This window comes from Elephas maximus, chromosome 3, assembly GCF_024166365.1.
Source record: "Elephas maximus indicus isolate mEleMax1 chromosome 3, mEleMax1 primary haplotype, whole genome shotgun sequence".
Taxonomy (NCBI): Eukaryota; Metazoa; Chordata; class Mammalia; order Proboscidea; family Elephantidae; genus Elephas; species Elephas maximus.
In genome coordinates, this window is record NC_064821.1 from 9,669,067 (window position 1) to 9,687,594 (window position 18,528).

General features: G+C 47.2%; 1 protein-coding gene across 1 annotated transcript in view; it reads left to right on the plus strand.

The window, feature by feature from the left end:
• Positions 1 to 9,063, plus strand: part of ACER1 (alkaline ceramidase 1) — a 93,985-nt gene extending 84,922 nt beyond the window's left edge. The window contains exons 4-8 of the mRNA XM_049875206.1: positions 1,851 to 1,965; positions 2,040 to 2,181; positions 3,895 to 4,032; positions 6,449 to 6,586; positions 8,037 to 9,063. Of these exons, the coding sequence (XP_049731163.1) occupies positions 1,851 to 1,965; positions 2,040 to 2,181; positions 3,895 to 4,032; positions 6,449 to 6,586; positions 8,037 to 8,205 (702 nt within the window). The 3' untranslated portion in view covers positions 8,206 to 9,063. The remainder of the gene's footprint in view (positions 1 to 1,850; positions 1,966 to 2,039; positions 2,182 to 3,894; positions 4,033 to 6,448; positions 6,587 to 8,036) is intronic.
• Positions 9,064 to 18,528: the final 9,465 nt, after the last annotated feature.

Below are 18,528 nucleotides of genomic sequence, written 5' to 3' on the forward strand. Positions count from 1 at the left end.
GGGGCAATGTTCTCTAGGAGGCTTTATATGCTTTAAACTAGTGGGCGATATATGGTGCTATTTCTCTAATAGCCAGGATTCATGGGTCCAGGAATCAAGGGTTGGAAATGGAAGTGGTACCACTCATTATTACCTCTAGTGACCCACTTGCAAAATTTTTACTTCCTGTCCCGTGACCCTATGTTCTGTGGGTCTAGAGGTCTTAGTTCCAAAAGGAGGAACGATACCACCAGGAGATACAACACTGATTCTATTGAAATGGAAGTTAAGGATGCCACCTGTACACTTTGGGCTCCTCATGCCTCTGAATCAATAGGCAAAGAACAGAGGTACCGTATTGGCTGGTGTGATCCATCCTGATTATGAAGGGGAAATCAGATTGATGTTACGTAATGGAGGTAAAGAAGGGTATGTCTGGAATACAGGAGATTCTTTAGGACATCTCTCAGTACTACCATGCCCTGTGATTAAAGCCGATGAAAAACTACAGCAACGCAATTCCAACTTGATTACTAATGGCCCAGACTCTTCAAGAATGAAGATTTCCGTCACTCCACCAGGCGAAGTACCACCAGCTGAGGTGCTTGCTGATAGCAAAGGGAATACAGAATGGGTGGTAGAAGAAGGCAATTCTAAATACCAGTTATGACCACATGACCAGCTGCAGAAATGAGGACTATAATTGTTATAAGTATTCCTTCCTTGTATGTGAGCATCAAATATTTTTGTTTTCTTCAAGTATGTATGTAAACAGAGCTAGTGAGTTTTTGGTTGTACACATGTTAGGTGTATTGTGTTAGGCACAATATAACTTTGTAATTTCTTTATTTAGAGATTGTATGTGGTTTAAGGAGATGTGTAAAAGTGCCAGTTGACAAGGGGTGCGCTGTGATGGTTAAGTCTGTGTGTCAACTTGGCTGGGCCATGATTCTCAGTGGTTTGGCAATTATGTAACATCACATCACATCACATCACATCACATCACATCACATCACATCACATCACATCACATCACAACACAACACAACATAACATAACAAACATAACATAATATAATATAATGTAATCACCTACATGATATGATCAGCCAATCAGTTGTAAAGGGAGTTTTTTCAGGGGTATGGCCTCCACCCAATATATGGACATTCTTGCAAAGCTTACTGGCTTTTCCTTGCTCTGGATCCTGCATCTGGCTCATCATCTTCTGACCTCCAGTTCTTGAGACTTGAGCCAGCGGCCTGCCGTACTGCCTGCCTATCTTGGAATTTATCAACCTCCACAGTCCATGAGCCAGCACCCTGCTCTCTGACCTGCTGATTGTGGGATTGTCAGCCCCTGCAGCTATGTAAGCCAGGAGAAGCCTCCAGCCTGACTCCTGACCCGTGGACTTGGGACTTGCCAGCTTCTACAACTGTGTGGGCCATTTCCTTGAGATAAATCTGTCTCTGGATATGTATATGTATATGCTTCACTGGTTTTGTTTCTCTGGAGAACCCAGTCTAAAACACCAGTGAATGGCTGACAGGTGACTAGTTGACAGATGAATGGCTGACAGGTAAACAGATGATGGGTGAATGACTGACGGGTGAATGGTTGATGGGTGAATGGTTGGCAGGTTAATGGCCAACAGGTGAATGAATGTTAGGGGAATGGCTGATGGGTGAATAGTTGACAGGTGAATAATTGACAGGTGAATGGGTGCCAGGTAAATGACAAACCCTGGGCTGATTAATTGCCTAAAAGCTGAGAGGTGACCAACTGGCCAATGCCTGTGAGGGTTTGGACAGAGGGGCACCTGCTTCTGCCTCCCCCTTCTGACACCCTTCTTCCCGTGTTTCCTCTGCCCTCAGTTCAGCAATGTCACCTTCCTCATCTTTGGGCCTCTTATGATGTTCCTGATGCACCCCTACGCCCAGAGACGTTCCCTCTACGTCCACAGCGTCAGTATCCTCTTCATGGTTACAGGTAGGTGGGGCTGTGACGGTGGGCAGTGGGGGGGCAGACGGCTCCCTGACCGCCGACCCTCACCTCTGCTGCAGGCCTCTTCTCCATGTACTTCCACATGACACTCAGCTTCCTGGGCCAGCTGCTGGATGAGATCGCCATCCTGTGGCTGCTGGCCAGTGGCTACAGCATCTGGATGCCCCGCTGCTACTTCCCCGCCTTCCTCAGGGAGAACAGGTGTGGAGGGGGCTGGCCATCTGGACAAGTGGGGCTGAGCACTCTGTTGACCCTGCCTGAGCCTACCTGGGAATCCCAGGACCCCATGCCTACACCACCTCAGACCCCTCCCTGACTGCCCCACCTGGACCCCTAAGGTTCCCTCCCCTGAACTCTCTTAGGACCCCTGGCCTTCTCCCTTGAGCCTACCCAGGACCTTATGCCTCAGTTCACCTGCATCCCAGGGTCTCCTCCCCTGAGTGCACTTGGGACCCCTGGACTTCTTCCACCACACCCACCTGGGTAGCCTGGAACCTTCCCCAGGCTGTCTGAGCCCCCTTGGGAGCCTTGGGACCCCATGCCTAAGTTCACCTGAGCTGCAGGGACCCCTTTCCTGAGCCTACCTGGGCCCCTTAGTTGGAACCTCACCTGGGCTGCCTTGAATCTTTCATCTGATCTTCCTAGGTCCCCTGGGCTACTCTCTTGACCTGACTAATCCCCCCCAGGTCCCCTGAGCCTCTCTCCTGACCCTGCCTGGGCCCTCAGGGCCCATCCTGTGCATCTACTTAGCTCGCTGGAACCCCTCCCTTCCCTGAGTCTGTCTCAGTGCCCTGGGACCCTTTTCTGACACTGCCTGACCCACCTGGGACTTCCAGGACCCTCCCACTGATCCCTCTGGGATTCCTGTAATTCTTCCTCAATCCCTCCTGGGTCTCCAGGAACCCTTTCCTGACACCCACTCATCGCTCCTGGCCCGAGGTCCCTCCTCTGAGCTCCCCTAGCACCCCCACCAACCTTCCCTGGGCCCAAGGACCCTCCTCTGAGCTCTCCTGGGCTCCTTTGAGTTCCCTACCTGAACTTACTTGGCTCCCTGGGACCCTTCATTGACTCTCCTGGGGCCCCTGGGACCCTCTCCTGACTAAGCCCCCCCATATGCCCCTCTCCTGACCCTACCTGAGCCCTATTGCACTCCTGGGGCTGTTCATCTGATCCTCTGGGCCCACCAGGACCCTCTCCTGAGCCCATGTGGAAACCTCCAGACTCTTTTCTGAGCCCTTTTCTCATCCACCTCTGCCATAAGGTCTCCATCAGACCCTGCCCGCAGCTGAGCCCCTCTCCCCCCAGGTAATGGCATCACTCAGAGAGGGGGCTTCGGGGGGTGTGGACCTCACTGGGTGATGCTGTCAGAGGGGGTGACATGAAAATATCCATAAAAACGTCCTTGTAGTTATAACAACAAAAACATTTTTTGTAAGCCCAGCTTACATGTATGGATATACCTACAAGGCCAAAACTCTATGCTAATTTACTTTTTGAACCATCTAATACACCTCTCCCCCCATCAGAGCCGTCATTATTACCCAGGTACAATGATGCTTAGAATCACGTGGTTTCACCTGCACACACTACAAGCACCCTCTGTTGCTCTCTTTGCTGCTGGCATTTTTATGGTCACTGATTCTGTCAAATCTTCCGGTGTTTTAGCTACAATATTGTGGCAAACAGTATTCACGAGCCTACGCCAATAACTTTTTTGAGAATGAAATAGTAATTAAAGGAAAAGAAGGAGTGACATACAGGAATTACGATTTACAAGTAACGTTAGTACAAAAAACATTACTAAGGATCCTGTATGGTCTGGTGTGGGAGGAGGTCCGTGGAGGGGAGGGGTGACATGACACCATGAGTGACTACACTGGGTGACACTGACCCTAATGATGCCACTGCACCCAGGCTCCAGTTCACTCGCCTGGTCATCATCCTCACCGTGATCAGCACCTTCCTGTCCTTCCTGCGGCCCACTGTCAATGCCTACGCCCTCAACAGCATTGCCTTCCACATCCTCTACCTGGTGGTCCAAGAGTACAAGAAGTGAGTGGGATCTGGGCGTGGGGGAGGGGGGGCTCAGCCTCACCCATTGCATCCACCCCTCTCCCCTCCTCGGCACTCACCGAGTTCTGGTGGACTCCTCATGGTCTCCCTGGGAGGGGGTCCTGTCATCACCTCCACTTTACAGACTCAGCGAGTGGAAGTCCTTCCCCAAGATAGTCCCAGAAGGGCTTTAAAAGCTTGTGAGAGGTAATCTAAGATACTCCACTGGTCTCACCCCACTGGGAGCAAGGGAGAATGAAGAAAACTAAAGACACAAGGGAAAGAATAGTCCAAAGGGCTAATGGACCACAACTACCACAGCCTCCACCAGGCTGAGTCCATTCTAGATGGTGCCTGGCTACTACCACTGACTGCTCTGATAGAGATCATGATAAAGGGTCCCAGACAGAGCTGGAGAAAAATGTAGAGCAAAATTCTAACTCACAAGAAAAGATCAGCTTAACCTGACAGACTGGAGAAACCCCAAGAGTATGGCCCCTGGACACCCTTTTAGCTCAGTAATGAAGCCACTTCTAAGGTTCACCCTTCAGCCAAAGATTAGACAGACCCGTAAAACAAAACAAGACTAAAGGGGCACACCAGCCCAGGGGCAAGGACTAGGAGGCAGGAGGGAACAGGAAGGCTGGTAAGAGGGAACCCAGGGTTGAGAAGGGAGAGTGTTGACATGTCGTGGGGTTGGTAACCAGTCACAAAACAGTATGTGTAATAACTGTTTAATGAGAATCTAGTTTGTTCTGTAAACCTTCATCTAAAGGACAAAAAAAAAAAAAAAAAAACAGTCCCATAAGGAGTGGCAGTGCCAGCACTTGAACCCAAAGGAGCCCTGGTGGTGCCGTGGTTAAGTGCTTAGTTACTAACAGAAAGGTTGGCAGATGATCCCAACCGGCTGCTCCCAGAAAGGTTGTTGTTGTTGTTAGGTGCCATTGAGTCAGTCCTAACTCAGTGACCCTGTGTACTACAGAAGGAAACATTGCCTGGTCCTGCACCATCTTCAAAATTGTTATGCTTGAGCCCATCGTTGTAGCCACTGTGTCAGTCTACCTCACTGACAGTCTTCCTCTTTTTCACTGTCCCTCTACTTTTCCAGGCATGATGTCCTTTCCCAGGGACTGGTCCCTCCTGATAACATTTCCAAAGTACGTGAGACGAAGTCTCGCCATCCTTGCTTCTAAGGAGCATTCTGGCTGTACTTCTAAGACAGATTTGTTCGTTCTTCTGGCAAGATTCCAAAAAGATTAAAAAAAAAAAACAAAACTAGGAAACCCTATGGGCCAGTTCTATTCTGTTACATCCATCCTGTCACTATGAGTCAGAATCGACTCCACGACACCCATCAACAACACCTGTCTGACTACAGAGCCTGTTCTTTTTAGTATGGAAATCCCCAAAAGTACATGGAAACAACAACAACAGCAAACCAAACCAGTGGCGGTGGAGTCGATTCCTGCTCACGGTGACCCGATGTGTGTCAGAGTCGAGCTGTGCTCCCTAGGGCTTTCAATGGCTGAGTTTTGGGAAGCAGATTGCCAGATACCTCTGGGTGTTCTCAAACCTCCAACCTTTCAGTTAGCAGCCGAGTGCCTTAACCATTTGCAACACCCGGGGGCTCCACTCTGCTGCCCCCTACCAGCTGAATAACCTTGGGGTGAAGGGGTGGGGCGTAACTTAATCTGTTGTGTCTCAGTTTCTTCATCTACAAATCAGAAATAAAAATGTCCTGAGAACTGAGTTAATACCTGCAAAACTTTAGGACTATACCTGGCATCCTGTAAGCGCTCAGCAAGCACCAGCTCTAAGCACAGATTAGGCACCATCTGCCCACTCTTTTGACCCCTGCTCCTTCCCTCCTCCCAGCCTGGGGGCTCCTCTCCCTGGCTGGGGAGTTTCCCATCTGCCCGTTCAGGCTCTGCTCTCTGATGTCGCTTCTTTGCTCCCTGTTGTTGTTAGGTGCCCTTGAGTTGATTTTCAATTCATAGCAACCCCATGAGACAGAGCAGAACTGCCCCATAAGGTTTTCTAGGTCTTAATGGGAGGAGCCCTGGTGGAAAAAATGGGAGGAGCCCTGGTGGAGCAGTGGTTAAAGCCCTCGGTGGCGAACCAAAACGTTGGCGCTTTGAACCCGCCAGCCGCTCCACGGGAGAAAGATGTGGCAGTCTGCTTCCGTAGGGACTACAGCCTTGGAAACCCTACGGGCAGTTCTCCGGTGTCCTAGAGGGTCGTGATGAGTCAGAGTTGACTTGAACAGCAATGGACTTGGTTTGGTTAATCTTTACGGGAGCATATCACAAGATCTTTCTCCTGAGGAACTGCTGGCTGGGGTCAAAGTGCCAACTTTTTGGTTAGCAGCCAAGCGCTTAACTGTGACGCCACCAGGGCTCCTTTCTTTCCTCCCTAGGACTAGCAATAAGGAGCTTCAGCGTGTCATTCAGGTCTCCGTGGTCCTGTGGGCTGCTGCCCTGACCAGCTGGATCAGCGACCGATTCTTTTGCAGTTTCTGGCAGTGGATTAATTTCTTCTATCTACACAGCATCTGGTAAGCACCTGCCTAGTGATCTGGGGTTCTGGAGCCAGGAATCTCAGATCCCAGAGCTAGGAGCAGGAGCCTGGGAGGCAGAGGGGGAGCCACAGATACCAGAACATAGGGGGCCGGTTGCAGTCAGGGTCCTCTTGGATGGCCAGGATCCCTAGAAGTAAGCAAAGGACCAGGGTGGGGCTGGAGGTGTCTCGTCAGGTACAGGAACACCTCATGCCCTCGCTACCTCTCCCCGAGTCTTAGTCAGGGTTCTCTAGAGTAACAGAGCCAGTGAGACATATACATACCATAAAACCTCTGAAAGCCAGAGCCTGAGTAAGGTGGAAACCTGTCAGAGCTGTCAGAGAAGGAAAACACAAATATTTTCCACTAAAACGAGTGACATAAAAGTGGTAAGACTGCAAAGGTGGAAAACTTGCAAGACCAGGAAAAACAAGGCAGTCCTGTCAAGTCCCAGCTCTCACAGATTTCACTGTTCAATATATTTGCATGCGTGTGTGTGTGTGTGTGTATATATATGCATATGTATGTACACACACAAACATCTATGTATATGAATAAAATACATACATATAAAAAACCAACCCCGTGCCATTGAGTCGATTCCAACTCGTAGTGACCCTATACGACAGAGTAGAACTGCCCCATAGAGTTTCCAAGGAGCGCCTGGCAGATTCGAACTGCCAACCCTTTGGTGAGCAGTTGTAGCACGTAACCACTACGCCACCAGGGTTGTTGGTTGTGGTCAAGTTGATTCTGACTTGTGGCAGCCCCGTGTGTGCAGAGTAGAACTGTGCTCCTTAGGGCTGTCAAGGCTGTGACTTTTCAGAAGCAGATTGCCAGGCCTTTCTTCCAAGGTGCCTCTGGGTGGCTTTGAAGTGCCACTTTTTTGGCTAGTAATTGGGCACTTAACCAATTGCTCTACCAGGGATTTAAAAAATATTAGAGAGAGAAAGAAAGAGAGAGAAATTCGCTCACACAATTGTGGGGGCTGGCAAGTCCAAAACCTGTAGGTCAGGTGACAGGCTGGAGGCTTCTGCAGGCTGTGTCCCAAGATCTGTAGGTCAGGTAACAGGAACAGTGCAGAGTCAAGAGAGAGAAAGAGAGAGGCACCTTTGGTTGGACTCAAACCTCCAAACTTTAAATTAGCAACTGAGTGTGATAACTGTTTGCAACACTTAGGGACTCCACTTAGCCACCTACCAGCTGCATAACCTTGGAGAGAGAGAGAGAGGGAGGAGAGACTTCTGCAAAATATCTACTGCCACGCCCTAAAGAACACCACCCCTTTTACCTTTTTGATTGATTACATTACATTATATTATGGAAAGTAATTACATCAGATTACACTATGGAACAGCAACTAGTTTAGTGTTTGGCCAAACCACTGAGAACCATAGCCCAGCCAAGTTGACACAGAAAATTAACCATCACACCCTGTATCCCACAGGCACGTACTCATCAGCATCACCTTCCCTTATGCCATGGTGGCCTTGGCCTTGGTGGACGCCAGCTATGAGATGCCAGAGCAGACCCTCAAAGTCTGCTACTGGCCTCGGGACACATGGCTGGTGGGGCTGCCCTATTTGGAAGTCAGGAGTGACGACAAGAACTGCTGAAGCCTGTCTTTTGCTCGCCCAGCCACCATCAACCCACCTGAGTCTTGAGGAGAAAGACTTGGATGAGGACTTCAGTTTGAGAGACATTCATGGTTCCTTCCTCCAGTTCTCTTCCCCCCTCCTCCTTGGCCTGTACTGCCCCAACCTAAGGAAAGGGATGGACTTCTTGACCTCTCTGGAGCAGCATTCTGATGACCCTGGGGGACTGGTTGTCATATCTCCCCTCCGTGATGTGACCCGTCCTCTTTCAATTTCTTGCTCTGTGTTCACTGTTTCCCCATGGCCTATGTCACAAGACCTGGCTGTGAGGACCTGGCATTTGCAAGGAATGATCCCAGGCCAGGGTTTGATTCCTGGGCACCTTATAAATATTGGTGGCCACTACTAGACTCCTTGGACCTGTCCTTGGCCATGACAATGTCTCTGATATTTGAGGACCATGTTAGAGAATGGGCATGTCTTCAAGTCACCTGATTCTACACCTACACTTGTGTGCAGAGACCTTCCAGACCGTTCCGTGTGTTCACGCGCACACCCATGGACATGCCATGCCCCCATTACTGGTTGACAGCTGAGGAAATGGAGTCCCGGGTGGGGGGCTCTAGGTGCTGTGGGAGCACAGGGCATCAGGAGAGGGGGTCTTAGAGGAGGGAGAGGGCTTCCATGGTGGTTAAGAGCACAGGGCTTGGAGCAGGGTGGTTCAAAGCTTAAATCCCTATGCCACCATTTTCTGGCTGTATAAGCTTGGGAAGTGATTTTCCCTACCTATGAAGCTCAAGCACTCTTTCTGCAAAATGGAAATGATATTTCTTCCCTCATGAGGTTTCTGTGTGGATGAGACAAGATGATATATGTAAAGTGCTTAGCATAAAGCCTGGTAAACCATCCATCCACCCATCCATCCATCCATCCATCCATCCATCCATCCATCCATCCATCCATCCATCCATCCATCCATCATCCATGCACCCACCCACCCACCTACCCATCCACCCATCCATCCATCATCCACCCATCCACCCGTCCACCTGTCCATCCGTCCATCTGTCGATCCGTCCATCTGTCGATCCGTCCATACATCATCCATCCATCCATCATCCATCCATCCATCCACCCACCCGTCTGTCCATCCGTCCGTCCATCCATCCGTTCATCCTTTATCCATCCATTAATATATGTATCCATTCAGCCATCTATTCATCTACCATTAATTTATCCATCCTTCTGTTCATATATAGAACTTTTCATTGAACCATCCATTTATTGGGTCATCATCCTTTAATTTATCCATCCATTATCTGTCCATTCACCCATCCATCCTTTCATCTATTATCCATCACTTTTTATTCAGCCATTCATTCATTAATGTACCCACCCATCCATTGAGCCATCCATGCATCCATCCATCCACCCATCCATCCGTTAGTCCATCCGTCCATCCATCCATTTATCCATCCATCCATTCTATCTACATTTAGCCATCCATTTATCTCTTCAGTATTCAGGTTTGATTTGAGCCAAATTGTTCAATCATCCTTCTTTTAATCTATTTTTCTACTCATTCATTCATCTCTTCAATAAGTATATATTGAGTTCCTACTATACATATATATGGCAGACACTAGCCCATGTTGGTACAAGACAACAAGGACATTCAAAGCCCCTGCCCTAATGAGGGAGATAGATGTTAAACAAAGAAACATGAATGAGATAATTCCAAGCACTGATAAGAGCTACAAAAAAGATAATGCAGGGTGACGTTCTAGAGAATGATGGGGTGAGACAGCAGCTCTCACATATGGATAGTCATGGAGCAGTAGACTTTAGAGCTGAGCCATCAATGACAAAAGGAAACCAGGCACGCAAAGAGTGGTGGGAAGGGCATCTGGGCAGAGGGAACTGCAGGGGTGAACTCCCTACCCCCGGGGTGTGAATGAACTTGCAGGTCCTTGCTGGGGCTTAGTAGATAAGGAGGAGCTCATAGTAAAGGGTTCTTAATCTGAGGGCTCTGGGTAGGTTTCAGGGTCCATGAACCCCTTGACATTGTCTGCCAAAGATGGGTGCCTGGGCATGTTAGCCAGGGTCCTGGACTGCATCACTCCAAAAGAAGTAGAAGCAAGCCCATTTGGAGCCCTAGAGAGCTGGGGAATCTAAGAGGGGAGGGGCTGTTCATATTTACTGAATGGTGACCATGTGCTGTACGCCCATGCCATACATTGTTGAATCTAACCCCCCTCCCAGATAGTCAAGGTATTCTTCATGGATAAATTAATGGATGAGTAAATTAAAGGATGGATGAATGGATTAATGGATGGATGGATTCATTGTATAGGTATAGCACAGAGAGGGCAAGCAACTTGCCTAAGAACACACAGCCTGGCCTTGAACCCTGGTCTGCCCTTCCCCAAAGCTTCTTGCACCATAGTGAGTCAGCAGGAGAATTGGGCCAGGACTCTGGGTCCCCTGCTTCCCAGTTACGACTAGAAGTCAGAGGTTTATCACCAGTGGCCACACGGGAGACTTTGTGGTGGCAGGAGGATTGGGGAGGGAGGGAGTTTCTTCAAATTTATGAAATTATCTGCAAAACGTTGTGTGTCTTCATTTTGGAGGGGAGAGGAGCTGTTCTTCTATGAGACTCCCTAAAGTTCAAAACCTTCCCGGGGTGAGACGGAGGAGCACCTGCCTCCTGGCACCCATGCTCCATCCTCCTCTTTGTTGGCTTATGTGGCCATGGTGTGGAATCCCCTAAAAAAATTACTAAAACCAGTTGCTGTCAAGTCGACTGTGACTCCAGGTGGCCCCGTGTGTGTCAGAGCAGAACTGCGCTCCATAGGGTTTTCGGCGGCTGAGTTTTTAGAAGCAGATCACCAGGCCTTTCTTCTGAGGTACCTCTGGGTAGAGTTGAACTTCAACCTTTTGGTTAGCAGCCGAGCATGTTAGCCATTTGCACCACCCACAGACTCTGTTGTTGTTGTTTTTAGTTACCATTGAGTCAATTCTGACTCATGGTGACCCCAAATGTGCAGAGTAGAACTGCCCCATAGGGTTCTCAAGGCTGTGACATTTTGGAAGAAGATTGATCTCCTGAGGCACCTCTGGGTGGATTTGAACCTTCAACCAGGCACTCTACCTGTCTCGAAACATGTGGCCACAATTTGTCCCCAGCACCTGTGGCCTGGCCCCTGTGACCCCTCCGTACAGCTTCCTCTTGGGGAATGGACACAGCTGTGGGCAAGGGGTCTGGGTACTTGTTTAGGCTGTGCTTCTAACTAGCTATGCGACCTTGGAAAGTCTCAATCTTCATCAGAGACAGCTTTTGGTGGCAAAGAACAGAGCAATAAGGGTCAGGCTGCAGGCATGGCTGGATCAGGCTTCAGATGTGACCAGGGCCAGGCTCTCTCCATTGCTCTGGACTGCCTTGAGGTGGAAGGTGGTCACCAGCAACTGTAGGCTTTCATTCTTCCAAGTTCAAAAGTGAACTCAAAAGCTCTAAGAGCACATGAAAAGATGCTCAATGTCATTAAAAAAAACAAAAACCAAACCCACTGCCATCAAATTGATTCCGGCTCATAGCAACCCTATAATTAATCATCAAAAAAAACTAAACCAAACCTGTTGCCGTCAAGTCAATTCTGACTCATAGCGACCCTATAGGACAGAGTAGAACTCCCCCATAGGGTTTCCAAGGAGTGGCTGATGGATTCAAATTGCTGACCTTTTGGTTAGCAGCCAAGCTCTTAACCACTGTGCCACCAGGGCCCCCCTATAATCATTAGGGAAATGCAAATCAAAACCACAATGATACCACTTCACACCCACTAAGTTGGCAATGATAATAATAATACAGTAAATAACAAGTATTTGGGAGGATGTGGAGAAAATTAGAGCCCTCATCCATCGCTGGTGGGAATGTAAAATGGTACAGTTGCTGGAGAAAAGAGTCTGGCAGTTCAAAAATTTAAACATGGGACTACCATCTGACCCAGCAATTCCATTCCTAGGTATATATTCAAAAACATTGAAAGCAGGGACTCAAACAGATAATTGCACACCAATGTTCATTGCAGCACTATTCACAATAGCCAAAAGGTAGAAACAACCCAAGAGTCCATCAACGGATGAATGGATAAACATGTGGTATACAGACACAACGGAATTTTACTCAGCCATAAAGAAAAGTGAAGTTCTGATATATGCCATGACATGGATGAACCTTGAAAACATTATGCTAAATGAGACAAGACAGACACACGGGTACATATCGTATAAACAAAATGTGACGTATCCGTTCATACAATGGAATATTATTTAGCCACAAAGAGAAATGAAGTTCTGATACATGCTGTGACGTGGATGAACCTTGAAAACATTATGCTAAATGGAAGAAGACAGACACAAAAGGCCACATATTGTATGATTCCAATTATATGAAATGTCCAGAATAGGTGAATCCATGGAGACGGAAAGAAGATTAGTGGTTGCCTAGGGATTGGAGGGAAGGGGATATGGGGAGTGTCTTAGTCATCCAGTGCTGCTATAACAGAAATACCACAAGTGGATGGCTTTAACAGAGAGAAGTTTATTCTCTCACAGTCCAGTAGGCTAGAAGTCCGAATTCAGGGTGCCGTCTCCAGGCGAAGGCTTTCTCTCTCTGTCGGCTCTGGAGGAAGATCCTTCTGATACATCAGTCTTCCCTTGGTCTGGGAACATTTCAGCGCAGAAACCTCAGGTCCAAAGGACATGCTCTGCTCCCAGCACTGCTTTCTTGGTGGTATGAGGTCCCCACGTCTCTCTGCTCGCTTCTCTCTTTTATATCTTTAAAGAGATTGGCTTAAGAGACTACCTAATCTTGTAGACCTCATCAGTATAACTGCCAATAATCCATCTTATTACATCATAGTGATAGGATTTACAACACATAGGGAAACCCCATCAGAAGATAAAATGGTAGACAGTCATACAGTCATACAAGGGAATCATGACCTAGCCACACTGACAGATGTTTTGGGGGGACACAGGGAACGGCTGCTGGTGGTTACAGGGTTTTCTTTCAGTTGATGAAATGTCTTAAAACTAGCAGTGGCGATGGTTGTACACGACATTGTGAACGCATTTAATGGCACTGAATTGTGCACTTTCACACGGTGAATGGTTAATTCTATGTTACGTGAAATAAAATTAAAACCTTACGATGTGGCTTAGGCCATGTGTTCACCTCAACCAATCACAGAACCCAGAGGGATGCAATCTTTTGATTGGCCAGACCTGGTCATGTGCTTCCTCTCCTGAGGGAGGAGAGCCCCTCCCTGACAGTATGCACTGAGAGAGGGGACGAGGGGGACCGTGGAGGCTGGAGTTCATTCTCAAGTCTCATGCTCTGGCATGAGTTGGCGTTCTCCCGGGTTAGGGATGCCATTTTTTGAATCCATACAAAGGTGGGATAACCCTGCTGGTATACTGGTTAAGTGCTATGGCTGCTAACCAAAGGGTTGGCCATTCGAATCCGCCAGGTGCTCCTTGGAAACTGTACGGGGTAGTTCTACTCTGTCCTGTAGGGTCGCTATGAGTCAGAATCAACTCGATGGCACTGAGTTTGGTTTTTTGGTATATGAAGGTGTCTTACAGGCTAGCATTGGCCCTTGGGAAGAGTCTTAAATCAGAAACTGTTATGAGAAAGAAAGGGACAATGATGTTAAGAGGGAAAATTGCAAATGCCCAGTGGACATTTGTCCAAGTCCACTCTCTCTGGCCTGGTTCCAACAAGTCAGCAGGATGAAAGCATTTCTCTTGGGAAATGCTTTGTTGCCTATATTGTTGACCTGCTCCAAAACCATCAATTGCTCCCCATTGCCTATGGGATAAGGGTCAACGCTTGAGTGTGACATTCAAGGTCTATGCTGCGTTGAAGTTAATCTGGGGAAGATCTCTACTGGTTGGCCACCAGGCTCTGCTCCAGCTTGGTCACATTCCATATTGCTGTAGATGGCCTGTGTATGTATACAGAAGGCGTGCTTAGCACATTTGTGGCTAGCAGGCAGCTGGGAGGTACAGAGAACATTTTTTTCCCAGTTGGCGTAGAGTTGATTCCAACTCATGACAACCTCATGTGCGTCAGAGTAGAGCTTGTGCTCCACTAGATTCTCAGTGGCTGAGTTTTCAAAAGAGTAAAACCAAGCCTTTCTTCTAAGGTACCTCTGTGTGGACTGGAACCTCTAAAATTTCTGTTAGAACCCAAGTGCGTTAACTGTTTGCACGACTGTGGGACTCCACAGAGAATGTGCTGCAGGCCATACAGAGGATCCAAAAAAAAAAAAAAAATTCCAAAGGGCTGGACCATTTAAAAGGGGAAATGCCAGGATAATAACGGCCATCCTCCTCCGGGGTGCAAACGAACTAGACCACTGGAGGGCAGTAGAAACTTAATGTAGCAACATTTTAGCTACAAATTGGAAGCCAGACAGCTTAGATCCAAAATGTTACTTTGTAGCTATGGGGTTTAGGGTCAGTTACATACCCACTCTGGTCTCAAGCTACTTGTAACATTGAGAAGAACATGTTAAACATTTGCTAGATTTATTGCTACCAATCACGCACTTTGCCAAATCCTCAAACTATTATTTACTTTATCTTTTTCTTTAATCCTACTCCCTTTGCTTATGTTGATACACTTAAATAGGATACACTGTGTCACCCTAAGAAATAATTTGTCATGGATCAAAAGTAACTATAAGACTACACAGAGTACTAACAAAACGATGTTATTGATTGTAACTCAGGGATTCTTAACCCAGGCTGCATATTAGAATCTCCAGCTGAGCTTAAAAAAAAAAGGGAAGGAGGACGGTTTTTCTATCCTACTCTATCTACATCGGTAAAATCAGTACCCCTGAAGGTGGGCTCAAGGCACTGCTTTTTTTTTTGTTAATTCCTAAGGAGATTTCACAGGGCATTGGTGGTTCAGTGGTAGAATTCTTGTTGTCCACGCGGGAGACCTGGCTTCAATTCCTGGTCAATCCACCTCGTGCACAGGCACCACCTGTATGTTCATGGACGCTTGTGTGTTGCTTTCAGGGTAAGAAAGACTAGTAAGAAAGACCTGGCAGTCTACTTCTGAAAACCAGCCAGTGAAAACCCTATGGAGCATGATGGTTCACTCTGCAACCGATTCACGGGGATGGTGCCGGACTGGGCACTGTTTTGCTACATTGTGAATGGGTGCCATGGGTCAGGGGCCAACTCTACGCCAGCCAACAGCAATGGCAACAACAACAACACCTATAGTCCTAACTTCTAGTTTACAGAAAAAACAAGAGATAGATGAACAGGGTAAATGACACCATGAGAAGCAATCAGACAGATCCAGAGATAGGATTCTCTCTGGCCTGGTTCCAACAAGTCAGCAGGATAAAAAGACTGAATTGGGGACCGTCCTGGATTTAAAGAGGTGTCAGAGGCATCACTACTACATACAATATGGGGTCCTTGATTGGATCTTGGATTTGAACAAAGCAGCTGTGTCAAGTGGGGACATTTGAATATGAGTTGATTCCGGGTCATGGCAATCCCATGTGACAGAGTAGAACCACTCCACAGGGCTTTTTAGGCTGTAATCTTTATGGGAGCAGATTGCCAAGTCTTTCTCCTGTGGGGCAGCTGGGTGAGTTTGAACCACCGACCTTTCCATTAGCACCTGAGCCCTTAACCAAACCCATTGCCATCAAGTCGATTCTGACACATAGCAACCCTATAGGACAGAGTAGAACTGCCCCACAGCGTTGCCAAGGAGCAGCTGGTGAATTCAAACTGCTAACCCTTTGGTTAGCAACCAAACTCTTAACCACTGCGCCACCAGGGCTGTCTGTATTGTATTAGATGATATTAAAAAAAAACAAAAACAAACGAACAAAAAAACCCGTTTGTGTGGAGTCGACTCTGGCTCACGGAGACACCATGTGTTACAGGGTACAACTGTGCTCCACAGGGTTTTCAGTGGCTGTAATTTTATGAAAGTAGACTGCCAGGCCTTTCTTCTGCAAAACAAAACAACAACAAAAAAATGTTGCCATCAAGCTAATTCTGACTCATGGCGATCCCATGTGCTACAGAGTAGAACTGCTCCACAGGGATTTCTTGCCTATATAATCTTTACTGAAGCAGATTGCCAAGCCTTTTCTTCATGGTGCCACTGGGTAGGTTCAAACCTCCAACGTTTTTGGTTAGTAAGTTGAGTGCAAACCATTTGTGCCACCCAGGGACCTTTTCTTCTGCTAGATGACATTTAAAAAATCTATTTGGCTGGGCTTGATAGTGGGATTGTGGTTATGCAGGAAAATGTCCTTATTTTTCAGAGGTGCATCGGGTGAAATGTCACCATATAATGGCCTTTAAAATATGCTAACAACACAGCAACAAAAAAGACAAAGCGAATACGGCAAACGTTAAGAATTGTTAAATGTAGGTGGTGGGTATGTGAGAGAGTTCATCAGACTTTTTTTTTTTTTTTTTAACACTTTTCTGTGTGTTTGAAAAATTTTCCCCAAGTTTTCAAATATTTTCTTGCTGCGTACTTCTTACTGCACCCTAGCAGAGGTTTGTCATTCTGTATGTTCCACTGCTATGTTGCTAAGAGTGGTCACTAGGTTAAGGTGGCAATTGATTGACCCTTCCATTGAGAAGTTATTTTCTACTCTTTGCATCTAGTAGGCAACCTGCTGAAAGATCTTTGGAGGACATGAGGATATTGAATTCCTTCCCAATCATTCAGTAAACAGCTTCAGCATCCATTGATGACTCTTGCCTGGCCCCATGTGTGTCAGGGTAGAACTGTGCTCCACAGGGTTTCCAATGACTGATCTTTCAGAAGTAGATCTCCAGGTCTTTCTGCCAAGGTGCCTCTGGATGGACTCAAAACTCCAAGCTTTCAGTTAGCTACCAAGTGTGTGGAAACCCTGGTGGCATAGTGGTTAAGTGCTACGGCTGCTAACCAAAGGGTCAGCAGTTCGAATCCACCAGGTGCTCCTTGGAAACTCTATGGGGCAGTTCTACTCTGTCCTATAGGGTTGCTGTGAGTCAGAACCGGCTCGACGGCACTGGGTTTGGTTTGGTTTTGGTTTTGACCAAGTATGTTAACTGTTCGTACCACCCAAGGACCCTGGTTATTTCATCGTTGTTATTAGGTGTCATCGAGTTGATTCTGACTCATAGTGACTCTATATACAGTAGGACGAAACACTGCCCGGTCATGCACCATCCTCACAATCCTTGCTGTATTTGAGCACACTGTTGTAGCCATTGTGTCAGCCCACCTCATTAAGGGTCTTCCTCTTCTTCACTGTCCCTCTGCTTAACCTTCTCCAGGGACTGGTCCCTCCTGACAACATATCCAAAGTACCTGACAGGAAGTCTCGCCATCCTTGCTTCTAAGGAGCATTTTGGCTGTAATTGTTCTCTTATTTCACGAGGGGTTCCAAACCATTTACTGGCTGGCATTTTTTTTTTTTTTTTCTGGAGAAAGCTTTTACTCATGAGTTGGGACTGGTTTCATACGGTAAAGTTAGGAGTTGATAAAATTGTCACCATCAGATGGGATAAGTGAGTTTTGTTGTATCAGCATCCCCATGAACTCGTGGGTATTTATACACCCAAACTGTCTCAGTCAATAATAGTCATTATTGGTTTTGATGCACAAAGAGTTCCCCTTTAACCTAGTGGGAACTCCAGGGATGTTTGTTGTTGTTGTTGTCAGGAGCCATCGAGTTGGTTCCGACCCATAGCGACCCTACGTACCACAGAACAAAACACTGCCCGGTCCCGCAACGTCCTTACAATCATTGTTATGCTTCAGACCGTTGTTGCAGCCACTGTGTCAATCCATCTCGTTGAGGGTCTTCCTCTTTTCTGCTGACCCTGTACTTTACCAAGCATGATGTCCTTCTCCAGGGACTGGTTTCTGCCTGATAACATGTCCAAAGTATGTAAGATGCAGTCTCGCCATCCTTGCTTCTAAGGAGCATTCTGGTTGTAGTTCTCCCAAGACAGATCTGTTCATTCTTTTGGCAGTCCGTGATATATTCAAGATTCTTTGCCAACACCACAATTCAAAGGCATCAATTCTTCTTCCGTCTTCCTTATTCATTGTCCAGCTTTTACATGCATATGATGCAATTGAAAATACCATGGCTTGGGTCAGGAGCACCTTAGTTTTCAAGGTGACATCTTTGCTTTTCGACACTTTAAAGAGGTCCTTTGCACCAGATTTGCCCAATGCAATGGGTCTTTTGTTTTCTTGACTGGTGTTTCCTTGGGTATTGATTGTGGATCCAA